Source organism: Antedon mediterranea, chromosome 9, assembly GCF_964355755.1.
Source record: "Antedon mediterranea chromosome 9, ecAntMedi1.1, whole genome shotgun sequence".
Lineage (NCBI taxonomy): Eukaryota > Metazoa > Echinodermata > Crinoidea > Comatulida > Antedonidae > Antedon > Antedon mediterranea.
Genome location: NC_092678.1, coordinates 12,797,290 through 12,814,517, shown reverse-complemented (window position 1 = coordinate 12,814,517; position 17,228 = coordinate 12,797,290). Strand labels below are relative to the sequence as shown.

The 17,228-nt window shown below is 30.9% G+C and overlaps 1 protein-coding gene across 1 annotated transcript in view; it reads right to left on the bottom strand.

The window, feature by feature from the left end:
* LOC140058184 (plexin-B-like) overlaps positions 1-16,109 on the bottom strand; it is a 161,059-nt gene extending 144,950 nt beyond the window's left edge. Inside the window, exons 1-14 of the mRNA XM_072103746.1 lie at positions 15,054-16,109; positions 14,568-14,786; positions 13,924-14,052; positions 13,440-13,552; positions 12,899-13,016; positions 12,459-12,615; positions 12,072-12,168; positions 10,263-10,377; positions 9,727-9,864; positions 9,312-9,413; positions 8,540-8,627; positions 4,554-4,720; positions 4,092-4,264; positions 3,576-3,675 (exon numbers count right to left, since the gene is read on the bottom strand). Coding sequence (XP_071959847.1) covers positions 3,576-3,675; positions 4,092-4,264; positions 4,554-4,720; positions 8,540-8,627; positions 9,312-9,413; positions 9,727-9,864; positions 10,263-10,377; positions 12,072-12,168; positions 12,459-12,615; positions 12,899-13,016; positions 13,440-13,552; positions 13,924-14,052; positions 14,568-14,786; positions 15,054-16,088 — 2,751 coding nt within the window. The 5' untranslated portion in view covers positions 16,089-16,109. The remainder of the gene's footprint in view (positions 1-3,575; positions 3,676-4,091; positions 4,265-4,553; positions 4,721-8,539; positions 8,628-9,311; positions 9,414-9,726; positions 9,865-10,262; positions 10,378-12,071; positions 12,169-12,458; positions 12,616-12,898; positions 13,017-13,439; positions 13,553-13,923; positions 14,053-14,567; positions 14,787-15,053) is intronic.
* Between the last annotated feature and the right edge of the window lie 1,119 nt (positions 16,110-17,228).

Here is a 17,228-nt window from a genome sequence, read left to right as displayed (position 1 = left end):
TAATCAAGTTTAAAACGCCATTGCATTTTTATATGAACCAATGTAACAATGTATTGAATGTATTGGTCACTTATTTTCTCACGCACTTGTAATGAGAAGAATTTACAGTTACGTCAGAATTGGGCAAAACATCTGACCAATAAGAATTTCATATATGAAATTTGAAACTGAATAAGTTTATGACAATTCAGATGTTATGGATGTAGTGTTTCTGGTGGTCCGATTTTGCAAGATTTAATTGTAAACCTTGTAAATATTTACAGGCAATCAGAATAATATCAATTGTTATTACAAATTAAACAAGAAGAAATATAGGACTCTTTTCCTGACACTAAATATCAAAACCATCAAGTGGCTGGAAAGAAGCCCAATCGGCATCATATCCACAACAACTGACTATGTCGAACAGCTTTAAATGGTTTACAATGATGAATTCTAACTCTTAAATCAAAACCAAATAAAAAAAATTTCACATATTATAATTACCATCAGAATCATGAACTCGTCAATTTTGTTGTCATATTTATAGTCACCATCTTCCGTTTTCTCTCCGTAAGAAGACTTATTATCAAAGAGATAATAAACTGGATTAGGGTAAACTGAAAATCCGAAATCACCATTCAATATAGGAACAAAATCATCAAATGAAAAGGTCAAAGTTAAAACTGCCTGGTCTGCCTGTCGTCTGCTACCTGGTGTGGAGAGATCGGCTGGTGGACTTTCACAATCCATATCCTCATTTGACAGAATTATACAGTTCTGGGAAAAAAATTATTTTGTTTCCTGTCCAATTATTTCATATAATATTCCTCGATAGGCCTATATGTATTTCTACAAAATTATACAATCATTTTGAAAAAGAAAGTGGTAAATAAATTGACATTACCAAGTTCTTAATGGTGGACATATGTAAGTATGCACTAATATTAGTAGCTAAGTGTTATTTCTTTCAATCGAAATTCATCAATTCATATTTTAAATCTTACATTTTCAGTTAATACACTATTTAACAACATCTGTGCTTTCTGTACATATTGGAAATTTGTTCCTGTCACTATGATGTTTTGACCACCTCTGCAATAAAATTATTATTTTTAATTTCAATACACTTAAATTATTTAAAAATATATACATTTTCTTGTTTTATTTTGAATATTTATTTAATATCATAAATTTTAGGAGAATGTTTAGAAAAGATTGTCCGAACAATTTAGATACAGACCCACTTTGGAGACCCACTTGATAGTTTGATTTAGTTCGCTTTTGGGAATCCTGTCTCCCTCTATTGTTTTTTTTTTATCTAAGACAAAATAAATGAAATGAAATGAAATAGGTAGGCAATCAATTTATTGATCAATCAATTATTGTTTGTTACTGAAGCTGTGTATACTTTGCAGTACTCCACCATTTTTTCTAAGATAAAAATGTTAATAAAATACTAAAAATAAGACTAAAGTACAAAAATAATTAGGAAAACATAAATAATAATAAAAATAGTACCACTGTAAATAAATTACAATTAACGTTCATAATAATAATACAGTATTAACAAGAACATAAATAATAATAATGTATAAATATACTTTTATACAGTAGGCCTATACTCCATCAAAAGTTAAGTGTTGTACTTTTTCACTATTGTATAATTCATTTCCTTTCCTTTTTTTTTTTTTTTTAAACGTGTTATAAAACGTGTGCCGCTGTTCTAAAAGCGTCTGTTCAATAAAGTTATTATTATTTATTCATGAATACATGTATTATAATTGAGAACATAAAGTATGTCTTCTTACGCTTGAATGCCTTGTTTTGGTTGGAAGTCAGTCACTGTGGGATTTGTAGTGTAAGTAAATGTAGGACCATCTCTAACAGCATTTCCAAATGTAACTGTTACTGCAACTTCAGCTCCAGATGTTGTATAATTTGATGTTGTACACATCATCTGGTTTTCATTGATACTGTAGAATAAATCAACAGTGGTTAGAATTTGGTAAAGATACATCCTTTTGAAGTACGCTCTAAAATTAGTAAAATAATTGTCCTGAATTAGGATCCTTGTGTGGATTGCTATTAAAAAGTAATGGAGTATTCATTACATCTATCTGTGGTTTAAAATCGGTCAAGATCTGTCTAATAAATATTGCAAAATATAACCTCCTTGGCAGTAGTAATAATCTACATTTTAATCTATATACAAAAAAAGATTTATTTTGTAACATAACCTTCAGCTTCATTAAGATCATTGGACTAGAAAATAATTAATGTACAACATGTCATTTCGTACCTTGTGACATAACATTCACTTCCATCAATAGATACCATTATGTCATTCCCAGTGTTCAGATTGGATCCACTGAATGTTAGTGTAGTTCCACCAGCTTTTATGCCAAACCTTGGTCTCAACTCAGATATAATTGGATTCTAAAATGAAAAGAAAAATGTTTAGTAATAAAACACAGGTATTACTATATATATAATTAATAATTGTTTTTAAAAATATTTAAAAAAACAAACGTTTTTATACAAGCATAATAACATGTTTAAAAGATAATATATTTATAGTATAAAAATTGGTCAGCGGAAACTATTTTATAAATTGTTAATATCCTTCTCTTTTACTAGCAGGAGTGAAAGTATAGGAGAAGAGTGAAATTGCATTAATTTCACTCTTATCTTGTTCTAGCAGGTGTGAAAGTAGAGGAGAAGAATGAAATTGTATTAATTTCACTCTGATCTTGTTCTAGCAGGATTGAATGTATAAAAAAAAGAGGGAAAGTAGAAGTAAAAATTAAAGTAGAAGAAAAGAGCGAAAGTAGAAGAAAATAGTGAATGTAGAAGAAAAAAGTGAAAGTAGAAGAAAAGAGTGAAAGTATAAGAAAAGAATGAAAGCAGAAGAAAGAGTGAAAGTAAAAGAAAAGAGTGAAAGTAGAAGAAAAGAGTGAAAGTAGAAGAAAAGAGTGAATGTAGAAGAAAAGAGTGAAAGTAGAAGGAAAGAGTGAAAGTAGAAGAAAAGAGTGAAAGCAGAAGAAAAGAGTGAAAGTAGAAGAAAAGAGTGAAACTAGAAGAAAAGAGTGAATGTAGAAGAAAAGATGGAAAGTAGAAGAAAAGAGTGAAAGTAAAAGAAAAGAGTGAAAGAAGAAGAAAAGAGTGAATGTAGAAGAAAAAATTGAAAGTAGAAGAAAATAGTGAAAGTAAAAGAAAAGAGTGAAAGCAGAAGAAAAGAGTGAAAGTAGAAGAAAAGAGTGAAACTAGAAGGAAAGAGTGAAAGGAGAAGAAAAGAGTGAATGTAGAAGAAAAGAGTGAAAGTAGAAGAAAGAGTGAAAGTAAAAGAAAAGAATGAAAGTAGAAAAAAGAGTGAAAGTAGAAGAAATAAGTGAATGTATCTTCACTCTTCGCTGGTTCTAGTGTTCATTTTAATATCATGAATACCACAAGTTTACAACAAATATACATGATTACTGTAGAATAAACATTTTAAAATAACTTTAGTAATTATATAAAAATATTGATTAAGGTTGACTCTTCTACATAAAGGCAAGGATTAAACCAATTGTGAAATTTGAGTGAAAAAAATATACCTGATAGAGTATGACTACAGGTGCACTTGTCTTTCCTTGAACAGTTATGATGACGTCACGTTGAGAGACGCTATCAAACACAGGAGCTTTACATTTCACACTGTGCATAATACACAATAACATTTACTTTTTACTGATATTATACATAAAAAATAAGAATAAATATAAAATACATAATTTACCAAGTTACACTGGCTGCGAGGATGGATCGAAATAATGCATGGCACATGATACTTAATAAACCAACCAATCAAATAGCAAGGATACATGTTATGTTTAATAAGTTACAGTTGTGATTTGTACTTAGGTTTGGTTCACGGTTTAATCGCCATCTCTCTGTGTTCTAACTTACGGCTTGGATTACATGAATATAGCGCACCATCTTTCGGATGAGATGTTAATCCGTTGGTCCTGTGTAACACTTTGCTTATGTAGAGCCAGAAGGATCCCACCAGAAACAAGTACAGAGACTTAGTGCTGCATAATTAATGTTAAATTAAATTTTGTTTAAAATACCTTTGTAAAGCTATGTTAAATCCATCAGCAACTATTACACATTCTTTGTTATCTATCATTATGTTGTCAATATCTGACATAATCTGTCCAAAATCAGTTCCGACTAGTTCAATGACCTCTGTGAAATCAGGTTCAGGTTGAGTAGTTACTGTAGCAACTGAGATAGGAAGAGTCTGAAAATAATAATTAGAACTAAGCATGATGGATACTGTATTTAAAAAAAAACATGACTGATGTAATCATTTAAAAAAAACAAATTCCTTAAATATCATGTTATACTCTTTGGTTGACCTTTTCCCCTAATTTTCAGACTAATTAATGTTTTCTGCCACAAATATAACTCTAATGTAAATTATACACTATGAAATAGTAACAGAGGGCGACTAGCAAACAACATTTCAAACAAATTTAAGTTAGGCTAGGGTGCTGGATTTTGAAGGAAGATAAAATGATTCCAATTACCTGAATAATGGCAGGTGATGGACATTCATTCACAATTGATGAACAGAATGGACTGTAGGAACATTGGTCTCCAGTACACCAGACACAATCAAGTCCAGACCTAGTGGTGTTCATTGAATAACATCGACTGCAGTCTGGACGTTGAACATTACACTTGTACAATGTGACTGGTAAATAAAAATAGAGAAATTAATGTAAAAATGAAGCATTAACTGATAAAATATCATAATCATTAGCATATTACGAAGGTGTTACTATGAGTTATGACTTTGTGACTTTGTTTTGAATACTAAAATGCTGAAAACAAAATAACAAAAGAATGATACGTATTTGTTATCATATTTTGACAGCGTTTGAATGTATAAATGGCTGTATGCTAACTGACACATGATATTTAATCAATTGGTTTTATTCACTAGGTTTTGAAAACACGTCTCGAAGTCTGATTGGATGAGAGTAGATAACATTAATATTATTTATGTACTATGCCAAGACATACCGTATGTCATGATAACATTTAAGGATAAACTAAAAACAGTAATTAATAATTATGCAAACAAATACTCATTATCTACAGGTTTGGCATCAAAAAATTGGGTATAATATTATTTGCACAGAATGACACCAGAACAATCAAGGGCATGAAGTAGGGATTTATCAGGCCCGTAGCCAGGGGGGTTTTTTGGGGTTCGGGCGAACCCCCCCCCCCCCCCCCTTTTACCAGCGAACCCCCCTTGAAAAACAAAGGCCCCACTTCCAAAATCGTGCAATTAATTATCAATTATAGCAGATTTTTTGGTCATTTTACTTCTATTGACTATGTTTAAATCGATCGAATATACAGATTGTCCGATGTCAAAGTCACTGCTGAGCGTCAGATCGAGAGATTGTTGAGAGATGATGGTTATAAATATGACAGAAAAATGGACTGACCAATCGCGTGCTTCGGCCGGGCTTTTCGGAACGCACAAGATCACGTTCAGTTCAGTTCAATCTTTTTGGGGATTTTTATTTTTTTCCTGGAAAAATTTTTCATTAAACCAAAGAATTTCACTGTGTAAACTTGAATAAAAATGGTGCTGAGTTAAATTGGTACGTGTACGTAGGCCTACCGAATATTTCGGTGTATAAGACGCACTTTTGACACGCAAATTTGACCTCTAAATGTTACCCTAATTAATTTAATTACCTACTAATACTTAAATTAATTAAAAATAGTGTACTACTCTGCAATGTAGGCCTAGCTAGTTACTCACTTCTGTCTAACCACAGTGTGGTAACAAGTTTATTGAATTTTTAGTTAGGCTAAGGTAAATTGTCATCCTCGACTGTATTAATATTACAGTACGCATTAGATATTCTACCCAGGCCTAGTAATACTCTCTGAACTCGCGGGTGTGTATTCTAGCAGCATGCAGCATCACAGCGCTACACATTTATGGAAGAGTCCATTAATTACGGTGGTGTCACATTTTAATTACACAATAACTATTTCCCTTGATCACGGTGGTTTATTTTTATTACATCTCTATGTCAACAATCACATAATTTTATAATCATGTAGGCAATAGTTTGTATGTCAAGCGATATCTAAAAGAGTGTGTTGTTATTGTGTTAAGTAGCTTCCCCTAATCTCATAGTGTATATGGCCAACAGTGCTGGACACCAGGCATGCAAGGAGCACATGGTTAGTGCTCTCCTCTCCTCATGTAATGCATGCATGGAAATAGGAAAGATTTTCATATAGGCCTACCCAACATGATATTCCTGGTTCATTATCAGCCCAAAAAACTGAACATCATTTGGATTTATTTTATAATGGTCATACACACAATAAGAAGGTATATATTTAAGTAATATGAAATTAAAATTACTTAAATAGACATAGGCTAGCCCTCCCACACAGTGCATCGTAACTGAAACAATATGGGGATTTCCCTTTTCATTGAACGTTCAGTTGAAGTAGAGACTGATTACGATGTAATAAAGGCAATCAAACAAAATTATATCATTTGATTCTAATAAATATGTCTCAAATATCGTTGTTTTATTATTAAAATACCATTGTTTTGATTGTAAAATGTTTAAATTTCGGCCTAGAAATAAGTGCGTCTTATGCATCGACTACATACAAAATACTAATATTTCAGTCTCCGTTATGGGTGCGTCTTATACACAGGTGCGACTTGTACACCGAAATATACGGTACTATTTGTTTTTTATGTTTATAGGATAAGAAATTATTTAAGGGCCTAATATAATATACTTTTTTGCAACAATAAAGCTGTATTTCATGATCAGTACTACTGTACTAACTTCCATAATACTGTACTACTGTATATAATTCCTCTGCATAACTCAGATTTTAGTAGGTAAAAAATGTCTCTGTAAGCTTATTAAAACAACCGAAATTGCTCTGAGAGCCAAAGCTTCCAGGGGCCTTCGCCCCCTGGACCCCACCGGGGGCCCTTGGCGGCCCCCTGGCCCCCAGCCTACAGTTGCTCGCTGCGCTCGCAAAATACTTGGTGTCAAGAAAACCCCCCTCTGATGCATTCTGGCTACGGGCCTGTTTATAGTATACAAACAAATTGACTGTAATTTAAAGATTATATCATCCTGTTGTTTGAACAATGTGGTGTTGAGTCAATACTTAGTAAAGTAAATTGTTGTTAACATTCCTGTTTAAAACAACCATTTTATGTTCATTAAAGAACAATATACTATGTTAAAAACACTTAATTGTCTGTCAGCTGAAACTACAGTCTCTAAACCGGAAACCTACTATAACCAGATAAAAGGTTTAATCTTTTTTATTGTATTTAGGCCTGTATGTTTCATGTGGACAGTTTGTCTGAAATAAAGTTAAATTAAAGGGGTGAATACATGTTTATTTAAACGTAACTAAAACTCTGTGTCAAATTTATTTGGGAAACCAGACTTTCAAGAATATGACAGTTTGGGCGGGCTTAAAGATTTTCAGTTGACTGTTTTTAAGCTGATAAAAAGTGTATAATATTCTTTGGGTTTTTAAAAATTACTTCCTGAACAAATATCACCAAATATAAATCTAACAACTACCTTTCTAGGACAATTATGGCTAAAATGACTTGCTTCTGCTGCCAAAGAATAACCATGATTAATAACTGTTTGAATAAATTATCCCAAATTTAAAAAAAAAATGTTTTCATGTGTTCTATCTGTATATAATTCGTTACGTTAAACTATGAATACGAACGTGTGCGACATTTTGAATTGTTCCAAACATAAACTAAGCGTAACTCTTATGCATAGATGTAACATATAGTATCAAAGGTCGAAAAAAGAGGAGAAGAAATGAAGAACTGTGGATACCCTAGTTGGACAGTCGATAAGGTAAAACAACAATAGAAGGTAAAATCAACTAAGAAAACGCAAGACACATCCTAGTGAAAAATTAGGATATATTGTACTTCCTTACATCAAAGGTCTATCAGAAAATATTAACAGAACATTATACACTCACAACATTGGAAACATTTTTCAAACCTACAAACTTAAACTTCTACAACAAGCAAAATACTCCTAGCAACCACTAACATCTAGTCATTGCAAGGTGAAGACTTGTTGGAAACAGTCGAAACGTCGCACATGTACGTATTCATGGTTCAACGTAAAGAATTATATACATATAATTTAATTGGGTCAACTACAGTAGCATATTGGAAAGCTTGACCATGTCCTGAGCATTTTGGGTAATCTTTTTTTTTGTCGACCATGCACCACACTGAATCAACTAGCACAAAATTTATTTCATTTATGCGCAGTAAATATAAAAATAGGACTTTTGTTAGAGGTAATTGCCCTAAGAATAGTTTTTTCTGTTTATAGATGATTTGTTGTTTTTATTTTTTTTTGGTAGATATGTGAATATGATAACAAAATGTATTTACCAAGTAAATAATTGATTTAATGATATTTATCAATGTAAACAATCAGGTGAAACCAACCTTGATAAGCATTGTCAATTACATTCCCATTCCAAAATACTTTAATATATGCATTTACTTCCTTTTTGTCATCAGTGGTGTAGTCATACTAGAAAGAAAGAAATGTTTCCAAAAAGCCATTAAAAGTACACTTGAATATCAAATAACATTTGGCATAATTTCAAGATGAGATTTATTCATTATCATGTGACATTTACAGGAGGATTGTACCACATAAACTTCCTAAAACAAAAATTTTCTGGAAATGGAGTTGTTGAATTGAAAATTCTAGTGACGTGGATATGAATCAACTTGGTTTTGGTAGTAAATCAATCATTATTAAGTAACAAGGAAGATACATCCATTCATTTTAAAATAATATCCCTATCAACTTTTGTTGTGGATTTTTAAAATAGATTTAGGCCTAAGTTGAATAAATAATTATCACAGAGTAAATTTATGAATAGAAAATTAATAAACAAAAACTTTATAAACCACTTCTAACAAAATCAGCAAACATAAATTTAATTACATATAGTTATAATAACTCTTTGTATATCTTTTGCTATTGAGATTAATTATCAAGCACTCTATAACAAGAGGTTTTGTAACACGTGTATGTACTTGGTAAGAAGTACCATGGACATATAGGTCCATTGTTGTACTACAATGTGTCAATATTAATGTAATATCTTTGTTTCATTATTCATTTGAAAATGTAACTAAATGCTATTTAATATACGGTGTATATTTAATCCATCTGTTCAAATATCTTGGTTGCTACTATACTTACAGTGTATTGTGAACAGGTGATATTTGAGTTTGATTCATCAACTGATGCTGGAATCCTGACAGTTTGTGCTTCAATTTCCAACTCACATTCATAGCTGTTTACCTACAATAAACAGAGACAAATAACCTCTAATTATAGGTAGGTAATATGTTACGGGTTTACAATTACAATTGATGAAGATTTTAAATTGAATTGCCCTGCCTAATTTATAACCTCACAAAATTCTTTAAGAATTAATTCCTGAAACCTTGTAGATTGAAATCGAGCATTATTGGTCAGTTGAAATCATACATGTGCAAGTCTTACCATGACTGTTGTAAAACTCAGAGTTTAAACATTGTGGACAATAACAAGGTTTCCTTTTCAAAAATATTACAGTTTATTCCAGTATGAATTATCAACTTTAAAAGTTTACCTTTGGTGTATTTGGTAAATTCTTAATTGGTATAATGATTTCTTTCTGTATATTAGCATGAATAAGTTCCTCATTTGGTTGATGAATTTGTGGACATGATCCTTGACCTTGAAAACCATTTGGTGGTGACGTTACAGCCTAGATATTTAAACAATAGTGATATTAGGCCTATAACAATTCTGAACAACATTCTGAATGCAATAATAACGAAATTATTTTCTGTATCTTCACACTGATAACAGTAGAAGATCTATGAGAAACTTGTGAAACTATAACTGTACACCACAACCTGCAATTCTCCACATCTTACAGTATTTTATCTGGCACATAATGTTCCATTTGCTTAAGAGTAAAGTAAGGATACGATGCATGTTCTGGTTCTTTTCTTAAAATATGATTTACATAACTGTCATACTGTAAACTGAGCAACAATTCCCCTTCATTAGCTTAACAATGTTGTTTCGAAAGTGCTTATTTCAGCAATACAAGTTCAGCTTCCATTTTATTATAAAGTCCTCAAAAAAATATTTACTTACGTTTCCATTCAAAATTATTGTGTCGTCTGATGTGCACAATGTTGATGCATTATGGGTACATTTGTTGTCATAGACACACCAAGAACAAGTAAAGTTTGTAACACATTCAGAACAACTACAGCACAAAAATATATAAATGACGGATATTTAAATGGAAACCAAATTAATTGAATTAACTTTGTAAATCTTTCTAAATTTAAATTGCCAGGCATAGGCAGTTTTAACATTCATTATTAATATTCTTATTATGATTATTAAATGTCCGTTAACTTCTTTATCTTTCGTTCCAAACACAGATCACAATGTTACTATAATACGGATCAGTATTTAGTGGAAGTATAAACTTTCAAAAAAACGTTTTGTGATCAAACAATCATAAATGGTTAAATGTAGGGCAATTTGTTGAACAAAGTTCAATAAGAAAACAAAGCAACACAATTAAATTCTTGGTTACACAAAAGAGAAAGAAAGTTTATAATTCAGAACGTTGAACGTTGTTATATATTATTTGTGCATGATTGGTTTATAGAACTACAAACTACGTACTGGCATTGTCTAGCTAGAACAAACTTTTATAAGAAAACGTTTACAATGGAAGTAGAAAGGAAAATATTACATTTCCCTATTTACTGGTTATCTGGTAGAATCATTTTCTTAGATTTTCTCTCAAAACACTAAAGTTTAAACCAAATTGTCTTTAATTGCAATTGATTTGGACACAAAAGGCTTACTATTAATTATTATAGGTGACTATGGGCTTGAAACTTGAACACTCATTTTGTGTGGGTATAAGAGTTCCACAATCAAGTTATATCTCGTGGCCAATAATGGTATAAGAGTCTTCAATCTTACTTCAAACAAAGAAAATGCATTATTAAAAATCGTATGGCAATGCATTCCATTGATTGATTATTCTCATACTAAGTCAATTTTGTCACAACTCCAATCCCTTCTTTATTGAAGATTTGTATAATATAATAAATAATATACATACATAATACATCAATCATTTTCACAATATTGACACAAACTATTATAGAAATTACTATTACTATACGTTTGCATATTTTATAGTATATTAACTCCAATATTCAACTCATAAGGCTAGCCTCTACCCCTGTCGGACAGGGTTCCTACTTGGTACTAACATCGATCATAATGAATGTTGAAGTCAAAGGTCAAATTTGTAAATTATCAGACAACAAAAGATCTGACCAATTTTCTCCTACTACTATTACCAGCCATTATTTTTGTTAAAATCACTTGATATGAATAAATATAATACAAAATCAGCATAGCAAGGAGATATTTGAAGATTTCTTCATAATTCTATGAATTTTTTTTAAACACATTTTTTAACCATAAAACTGGTTATTTTGTTGCTTTTTAAAAAATTTAACATTTTATTTAGAAAAAAAGCTATGCTATGTCAAATATATTTGTTTGAACTATCTTTTTTGACTAAATTTGAATAAGGTATTTTTAAAATGTATTTTTTACATACTGTATTTAAAATACCATTTTTTAAAACGTTTTTTTTTTTGGCTAGGTAATATAGAGGCTAGCATCTATACTGTATGCCTACTACTATTTACTACTATAAGGTACTGTGACTAAATGGTTCCATCCACCTCGTGGTAGAAAACACTATAAACAATGTTTTCATTTTCATGTGAACAGGAATAATAACTGATTCAAATGTTGTATTTTTAGACAATCCATAAAAAACATCTTTATAACATCACAGCTAATAATGTAAAACAATACCTTTGAATCGCACAAAAAAAAACTAAAACGCGTTATACTTACGTAGTAATGACACTGCAGTCAAAAAATGTGAATTCGGTTGAAACAAAATAAACATCAGTTACGGATGAATAGACTGATAATATAATATCTACAAAAGCTGTACAGAAAATGTAGTATTAAACAAAAATTCATTTAAATACATTATGACGAAGACCAAGATTAGCTGTTTGGAATCTTCACTGTAAGCTTGAAGTGGATCTTACCCAGCCATCTCAAGTTATAATTTAACTCCTGCTGAGGTAAACTAATGAAGGAAGGCAACCATGGTCCCAAAATTTAAAGGAATGGTCCTTGACCACATATCTATCTGTATATTCAACAAACAAACAAACAAACAAACACACGCGATCTATTACCGGAGCTAAATAAATAGAAAATTAAACCCACCTTGGCTGGTTGGTATTTGAGGCACATGTGATGAAGGCGGTGAATTACAAGTCAATGTTTCTCCATCTTTTATTGCAGATGATTGAAAGTCACCAAATTTACAATTATAATTTTGGTTGATGTTTAAAGGAGGAAGTTGCTGAACAGTTAATAAAATCTATTAATACAAAAATTACATATCTATTTAATTGGATTTGCATAAACTACATACATATACTGTATATTAAGTAAAACTGAATATATTCTGTAATTTACTTTTTAAAATACAATAGGCTACGGTTGCACTGAAATGTACATCAATGAGAATTTAAGTTATTGTGGCCGTAGTCGTAGTGCGTAATATAGTGCTCACACGTTTTAGGCTAGCTAATAAAAACATGAATTTCTTTCTCTTTTTTTAATTAAAAGCTTAGAAAACTGATGTAAACTACTTTACTCACTCTGACATTTTCAGAATTTCGAGGAATAAACGGCGGATCTAAACTTTCAATCTCTATGCATTGTGCACTGTTGCTGGGCAACCAAGAAGTATGTTGACAATCTTTAAATCTAGTACATCTAAAAACAAACAAAAATGAAATGTGGTGCAAACGTTTCCGTTTGAATTTGTTTTTTCTTTAGATTAAAAAACGTTTGTATACAGTACTTTGATAGAAAGAGAGTAAATTTATTTATTTATTTTTATTTATTTGGGTATACAACTTACAACAAGTAGCCGCAAGGCTAAAAACGTTGCATTTACAAAATTACTGTAATCTTCACTTACATAACAATAGAAAGGATTTAATAAAAATGAAATAAAAGGTACAATATCACTCTGTCGCTTTGGCCCTATGAACTATTGTTTAGCATATTAATTATTGTAGGGATAGGTGAATTTTTAAATAATAAATAATAATGTAAATAAATAATATAGCTGCATTTAAACTGTAAATAAATGAGCCAAAAAAAACGCAATAAATGATTAAACATTTTACATACTTTTTGTGTAGTGTACACCATCCACAATAAGGATCTGCATCTAGTTTACCTGGTCTGATACACTCATCACATGTGATAAACCAACTGCAGTTTGCAACTTGTAGCTTGACCAACTAACCAAAAGTATAAAAACAGTAATCTATATTATTAATTTACGTAAAGGCACATTTTGGTAAATTTTTTGAATGGCATGAAATAATGAAAATAATGAAAAATCGTGCATTTATACATCTTAGCTTAGACAAGATGTTTTACTGCTTTTTTTTTTTTTTAATTCTACCGGCCTTTGTGAATGGTCGGGAAACATTTTCTTCTTGTTTTCTTTTATTGTTTTATTTTTTGTAATTATAAAAAATAGCGAAATAGGCCTAAATGAAATAAAACGAATACATAATTATGAGGATGTACAGGAAAACTATTAAAAAAAAATCAAATTAAAAAAATAAATTAGGATAAGCATACCATAAAATTAGAATAAACTGACCTTTTTTTCTGTGAGTGCTATTATATAATTAGATTTTATATCTATAAATGTGTCTGATCTGACCTCTTGACCTGTATCTAATGTGATAGTTTCATACACTCTAGATGATGTTTTGTTGGTTAACTCAATCTGACAAACAAAATTGGAAGAAAACAACTTATTTAACAATACTAAGGACCTAGTTCATTCAAACTTTATTTTAGGAATGGTAAGAGCTAGTCCTAAGTAGGCCATGTAAAGAATGTTGATCATCCCCTTCGAACATCCCACCAATTTTGTTTTCTTTCATTTTTATTTGTATAAAGTAAGTCGACAAGGACAATATTGATACACAAAAATAACAATCATATTTCATTTTTTTCTTTGTTTTCCCCAAGTGTGTTTAAAAAGATGATCAATTATTTGTTTACGTGGCTTTTGCATTTCTTTAGTGAAGACTTTTTATATTAAAATAAAAAGTGTTGATTAAATATCTGTGTCTCTGTACCTTTATAATCAATTTTCAGAATTTCAAATTAAACAATATATTTCGGTATCTTTTATTCATCAAGTATATACATAAAACAATTCATGGCAGTATAAACTGAATTGCGAACTGAGTAGTTAAAAAACATTTGTAATAGTAGTCGTATAGGCCTACTAACCTTAATAACTTTTCCATTATCTGTGCCTATAAATGATATTGTTCGATTCTCTTCAATTGCTGTAGTAACTGATGTTAGTATTTTATCATTAACTGTTAGCAATGCCTCTGATACTGCTGCTTCTGTGTAGGTACCTTGTGAATAACGTCTGTATAGTTGCCTACCATCATTTGGTGGACACATCATTGACTGAATATCATCAGAAGTAAAACTGAAAAACTTATCAAAAGAAAAACATATTACAGTATATTATTAAATTAAATTCATAAACTATAAATTAAAATTATAATAAATCACCTTTTTCACATATCTTATTATTGAAAGCAAATCAGAATGAGTGGTTCTAATATATTCTATAGTATTGTCATATGACTTAGTAACATCTATCTACAAATAAGGAAGATTGGACAAGTATGGTCAAACAAGCGTAAACCACACCAATAAGTAACAAGACTAAATAATGTAAGTTTGAAAATAATATCATACTTGTGGACAATCAGCATCATCTGCATAGTCTAGAGTATGGATATCATTATTAGCAGCTATACATCCATTTAAGGCCTTGAAGAATGCATCTTCTATATCATTCCACTTGTAAATACACATTGCAGATTGTCCAGTTGCAACTCCACTTCCATCACCTTTAGCAAACACTCCATACAGGACATTATCTCCAGCTTGTAGGCCTAGTGAGGTGCCCAACTCAGTGCCTACAGGGCTGACATACATGTCTTGTACCAAGTTATAATCAACATTGTTAACAACACAACGAATGTAGATCTCAGAAAATGTGACGAATGAGTTGTCTTGACAAACACGACTCAGTCGTGAATGAAAGTAATAAGTATCATTGGGTCTAAATGCAACAAAGTAAGTATATCCACCGTAATTAAAAACTGTTTTAAATTGTATGGGTTTATTGTAAGATGGTGTGATAGCATTAAAAGCAAGGCTGGTGAGTCCAAATAGTACATCAGTATCAAGACCTCTTCTAGCATTAATGTACCTGTAAGAATACTCTACTGGATTTAATGATGTATGCCCAGAAGAGACATATAAAACATTTCCATCTCTAGTGCCATCACCTAACACACCAGGTGCAATGATTCCAACTGCTGACAGTTCACTCACTATTTCCTTGTCTACATCACTTTCGTATAATGTTACTAAATCCACAGGAGATCTTCCTTCACATCTTCCATTGTTTCCTACTCCACATACAATCAATCTATCATGATCATAATCAATTTCTAATATTTTATTAATGTTATCACAATCATCTGATGAACATGTTGAAATATTAGCAATGATGTTGAAATCTCCTGACAGTCTGTACAATGAGTTGTAAGCTCCTATGTAGATGTCTCCTGTTGTACTATGGATTTTGACATGGTACAGACCTTCATTTTCATGAGGTTTAAATTCAAGTAACACATCATTGTCGAATGCTTGGGTGCTTAGCAGAAATATTGAAGAATATAGCAGAAATGCAGAAAAGATTAACAATGTTGACAAACCCATTATTTAAATGTGAAAGAACGTCATTACCTTATGAAAGAAAATTTTTTAAAACAACTGTAAAATACAGAATATGAGAATAAATACAATTAATCTTTATGCCTATTTTAGCTAATGTGCTAATAATGTTAAAGCCTGTAATTCGTTTTTGGATATCAAAGAGCATGGCATAATATTACCAAATGTTTGCTGTAAGTTTATCATTTCATTTTTTTCGTCAATGAAGTACAAAAGCCCTAACAGTCAAAAACAGTGTAGATTGTACAATGTAGAAATCTCCTGTTGTATCATGGATTGTGATTGTTATTTTGGCTCGGTTTAAATTGATGATGTAGGTTGTGGGCAGATGTTGGGCATTTCCTTATAAAATCATTATAGAGCATACAATAGAAAACAAATTGTTGAATAAGTCATGTTGGTACTACACTACAAAATATAATCACAAAATATACTACTGTCGTTGTTTACTAGCAATAATAACCTCACATTTGTGTTCGCTTTCCCTGTGTATATAGCGTCGAGAATGTGACAAAATATAATATTGCTTGATTTAAACTGGCCAATGTATCATATTGTTTTTGTAGTACTGTCAAACTTTTCATCACTAGGCAGGATGACTGGCTACCAATTTGACATATCAAACGTATTTGTATTGGATATTGTAACACTTCAATAAGGTCATAATTTACTTAATTTGTCTATGAATATATTACTAGTTTGAAGTTTCCCTGTTCATCTGATGAGCATAATTATGTTGAAAATATAGGATGATAACGATCTCAAATAAATAAACATACATTTTCTTGATGAATAAACAAGCGAAATTGATTTCATTCTAGAACTATAACCATTTATGTACTATAAAATGATCAAAATGATCAAAGAACAATAACATCGTTGTATTGGCACGATATTTTTGCTCTAAGCTCTGGTTACACTATCAAACTAGTTTGGCAAAAATCGTGTGATGTGCCCAAATATGGTAGTGATATTACAAAGATACAAGACAATAATATAATACAAAATGGAGGAAGCATACTCACAATTGAGACAGCAAACGACGTATTACGTCAAATGTAAACAAACACGTCAGCTGAAGTTCATAGGGATTGAAATAAAATGTCAATACGCTTTGTTGATTAT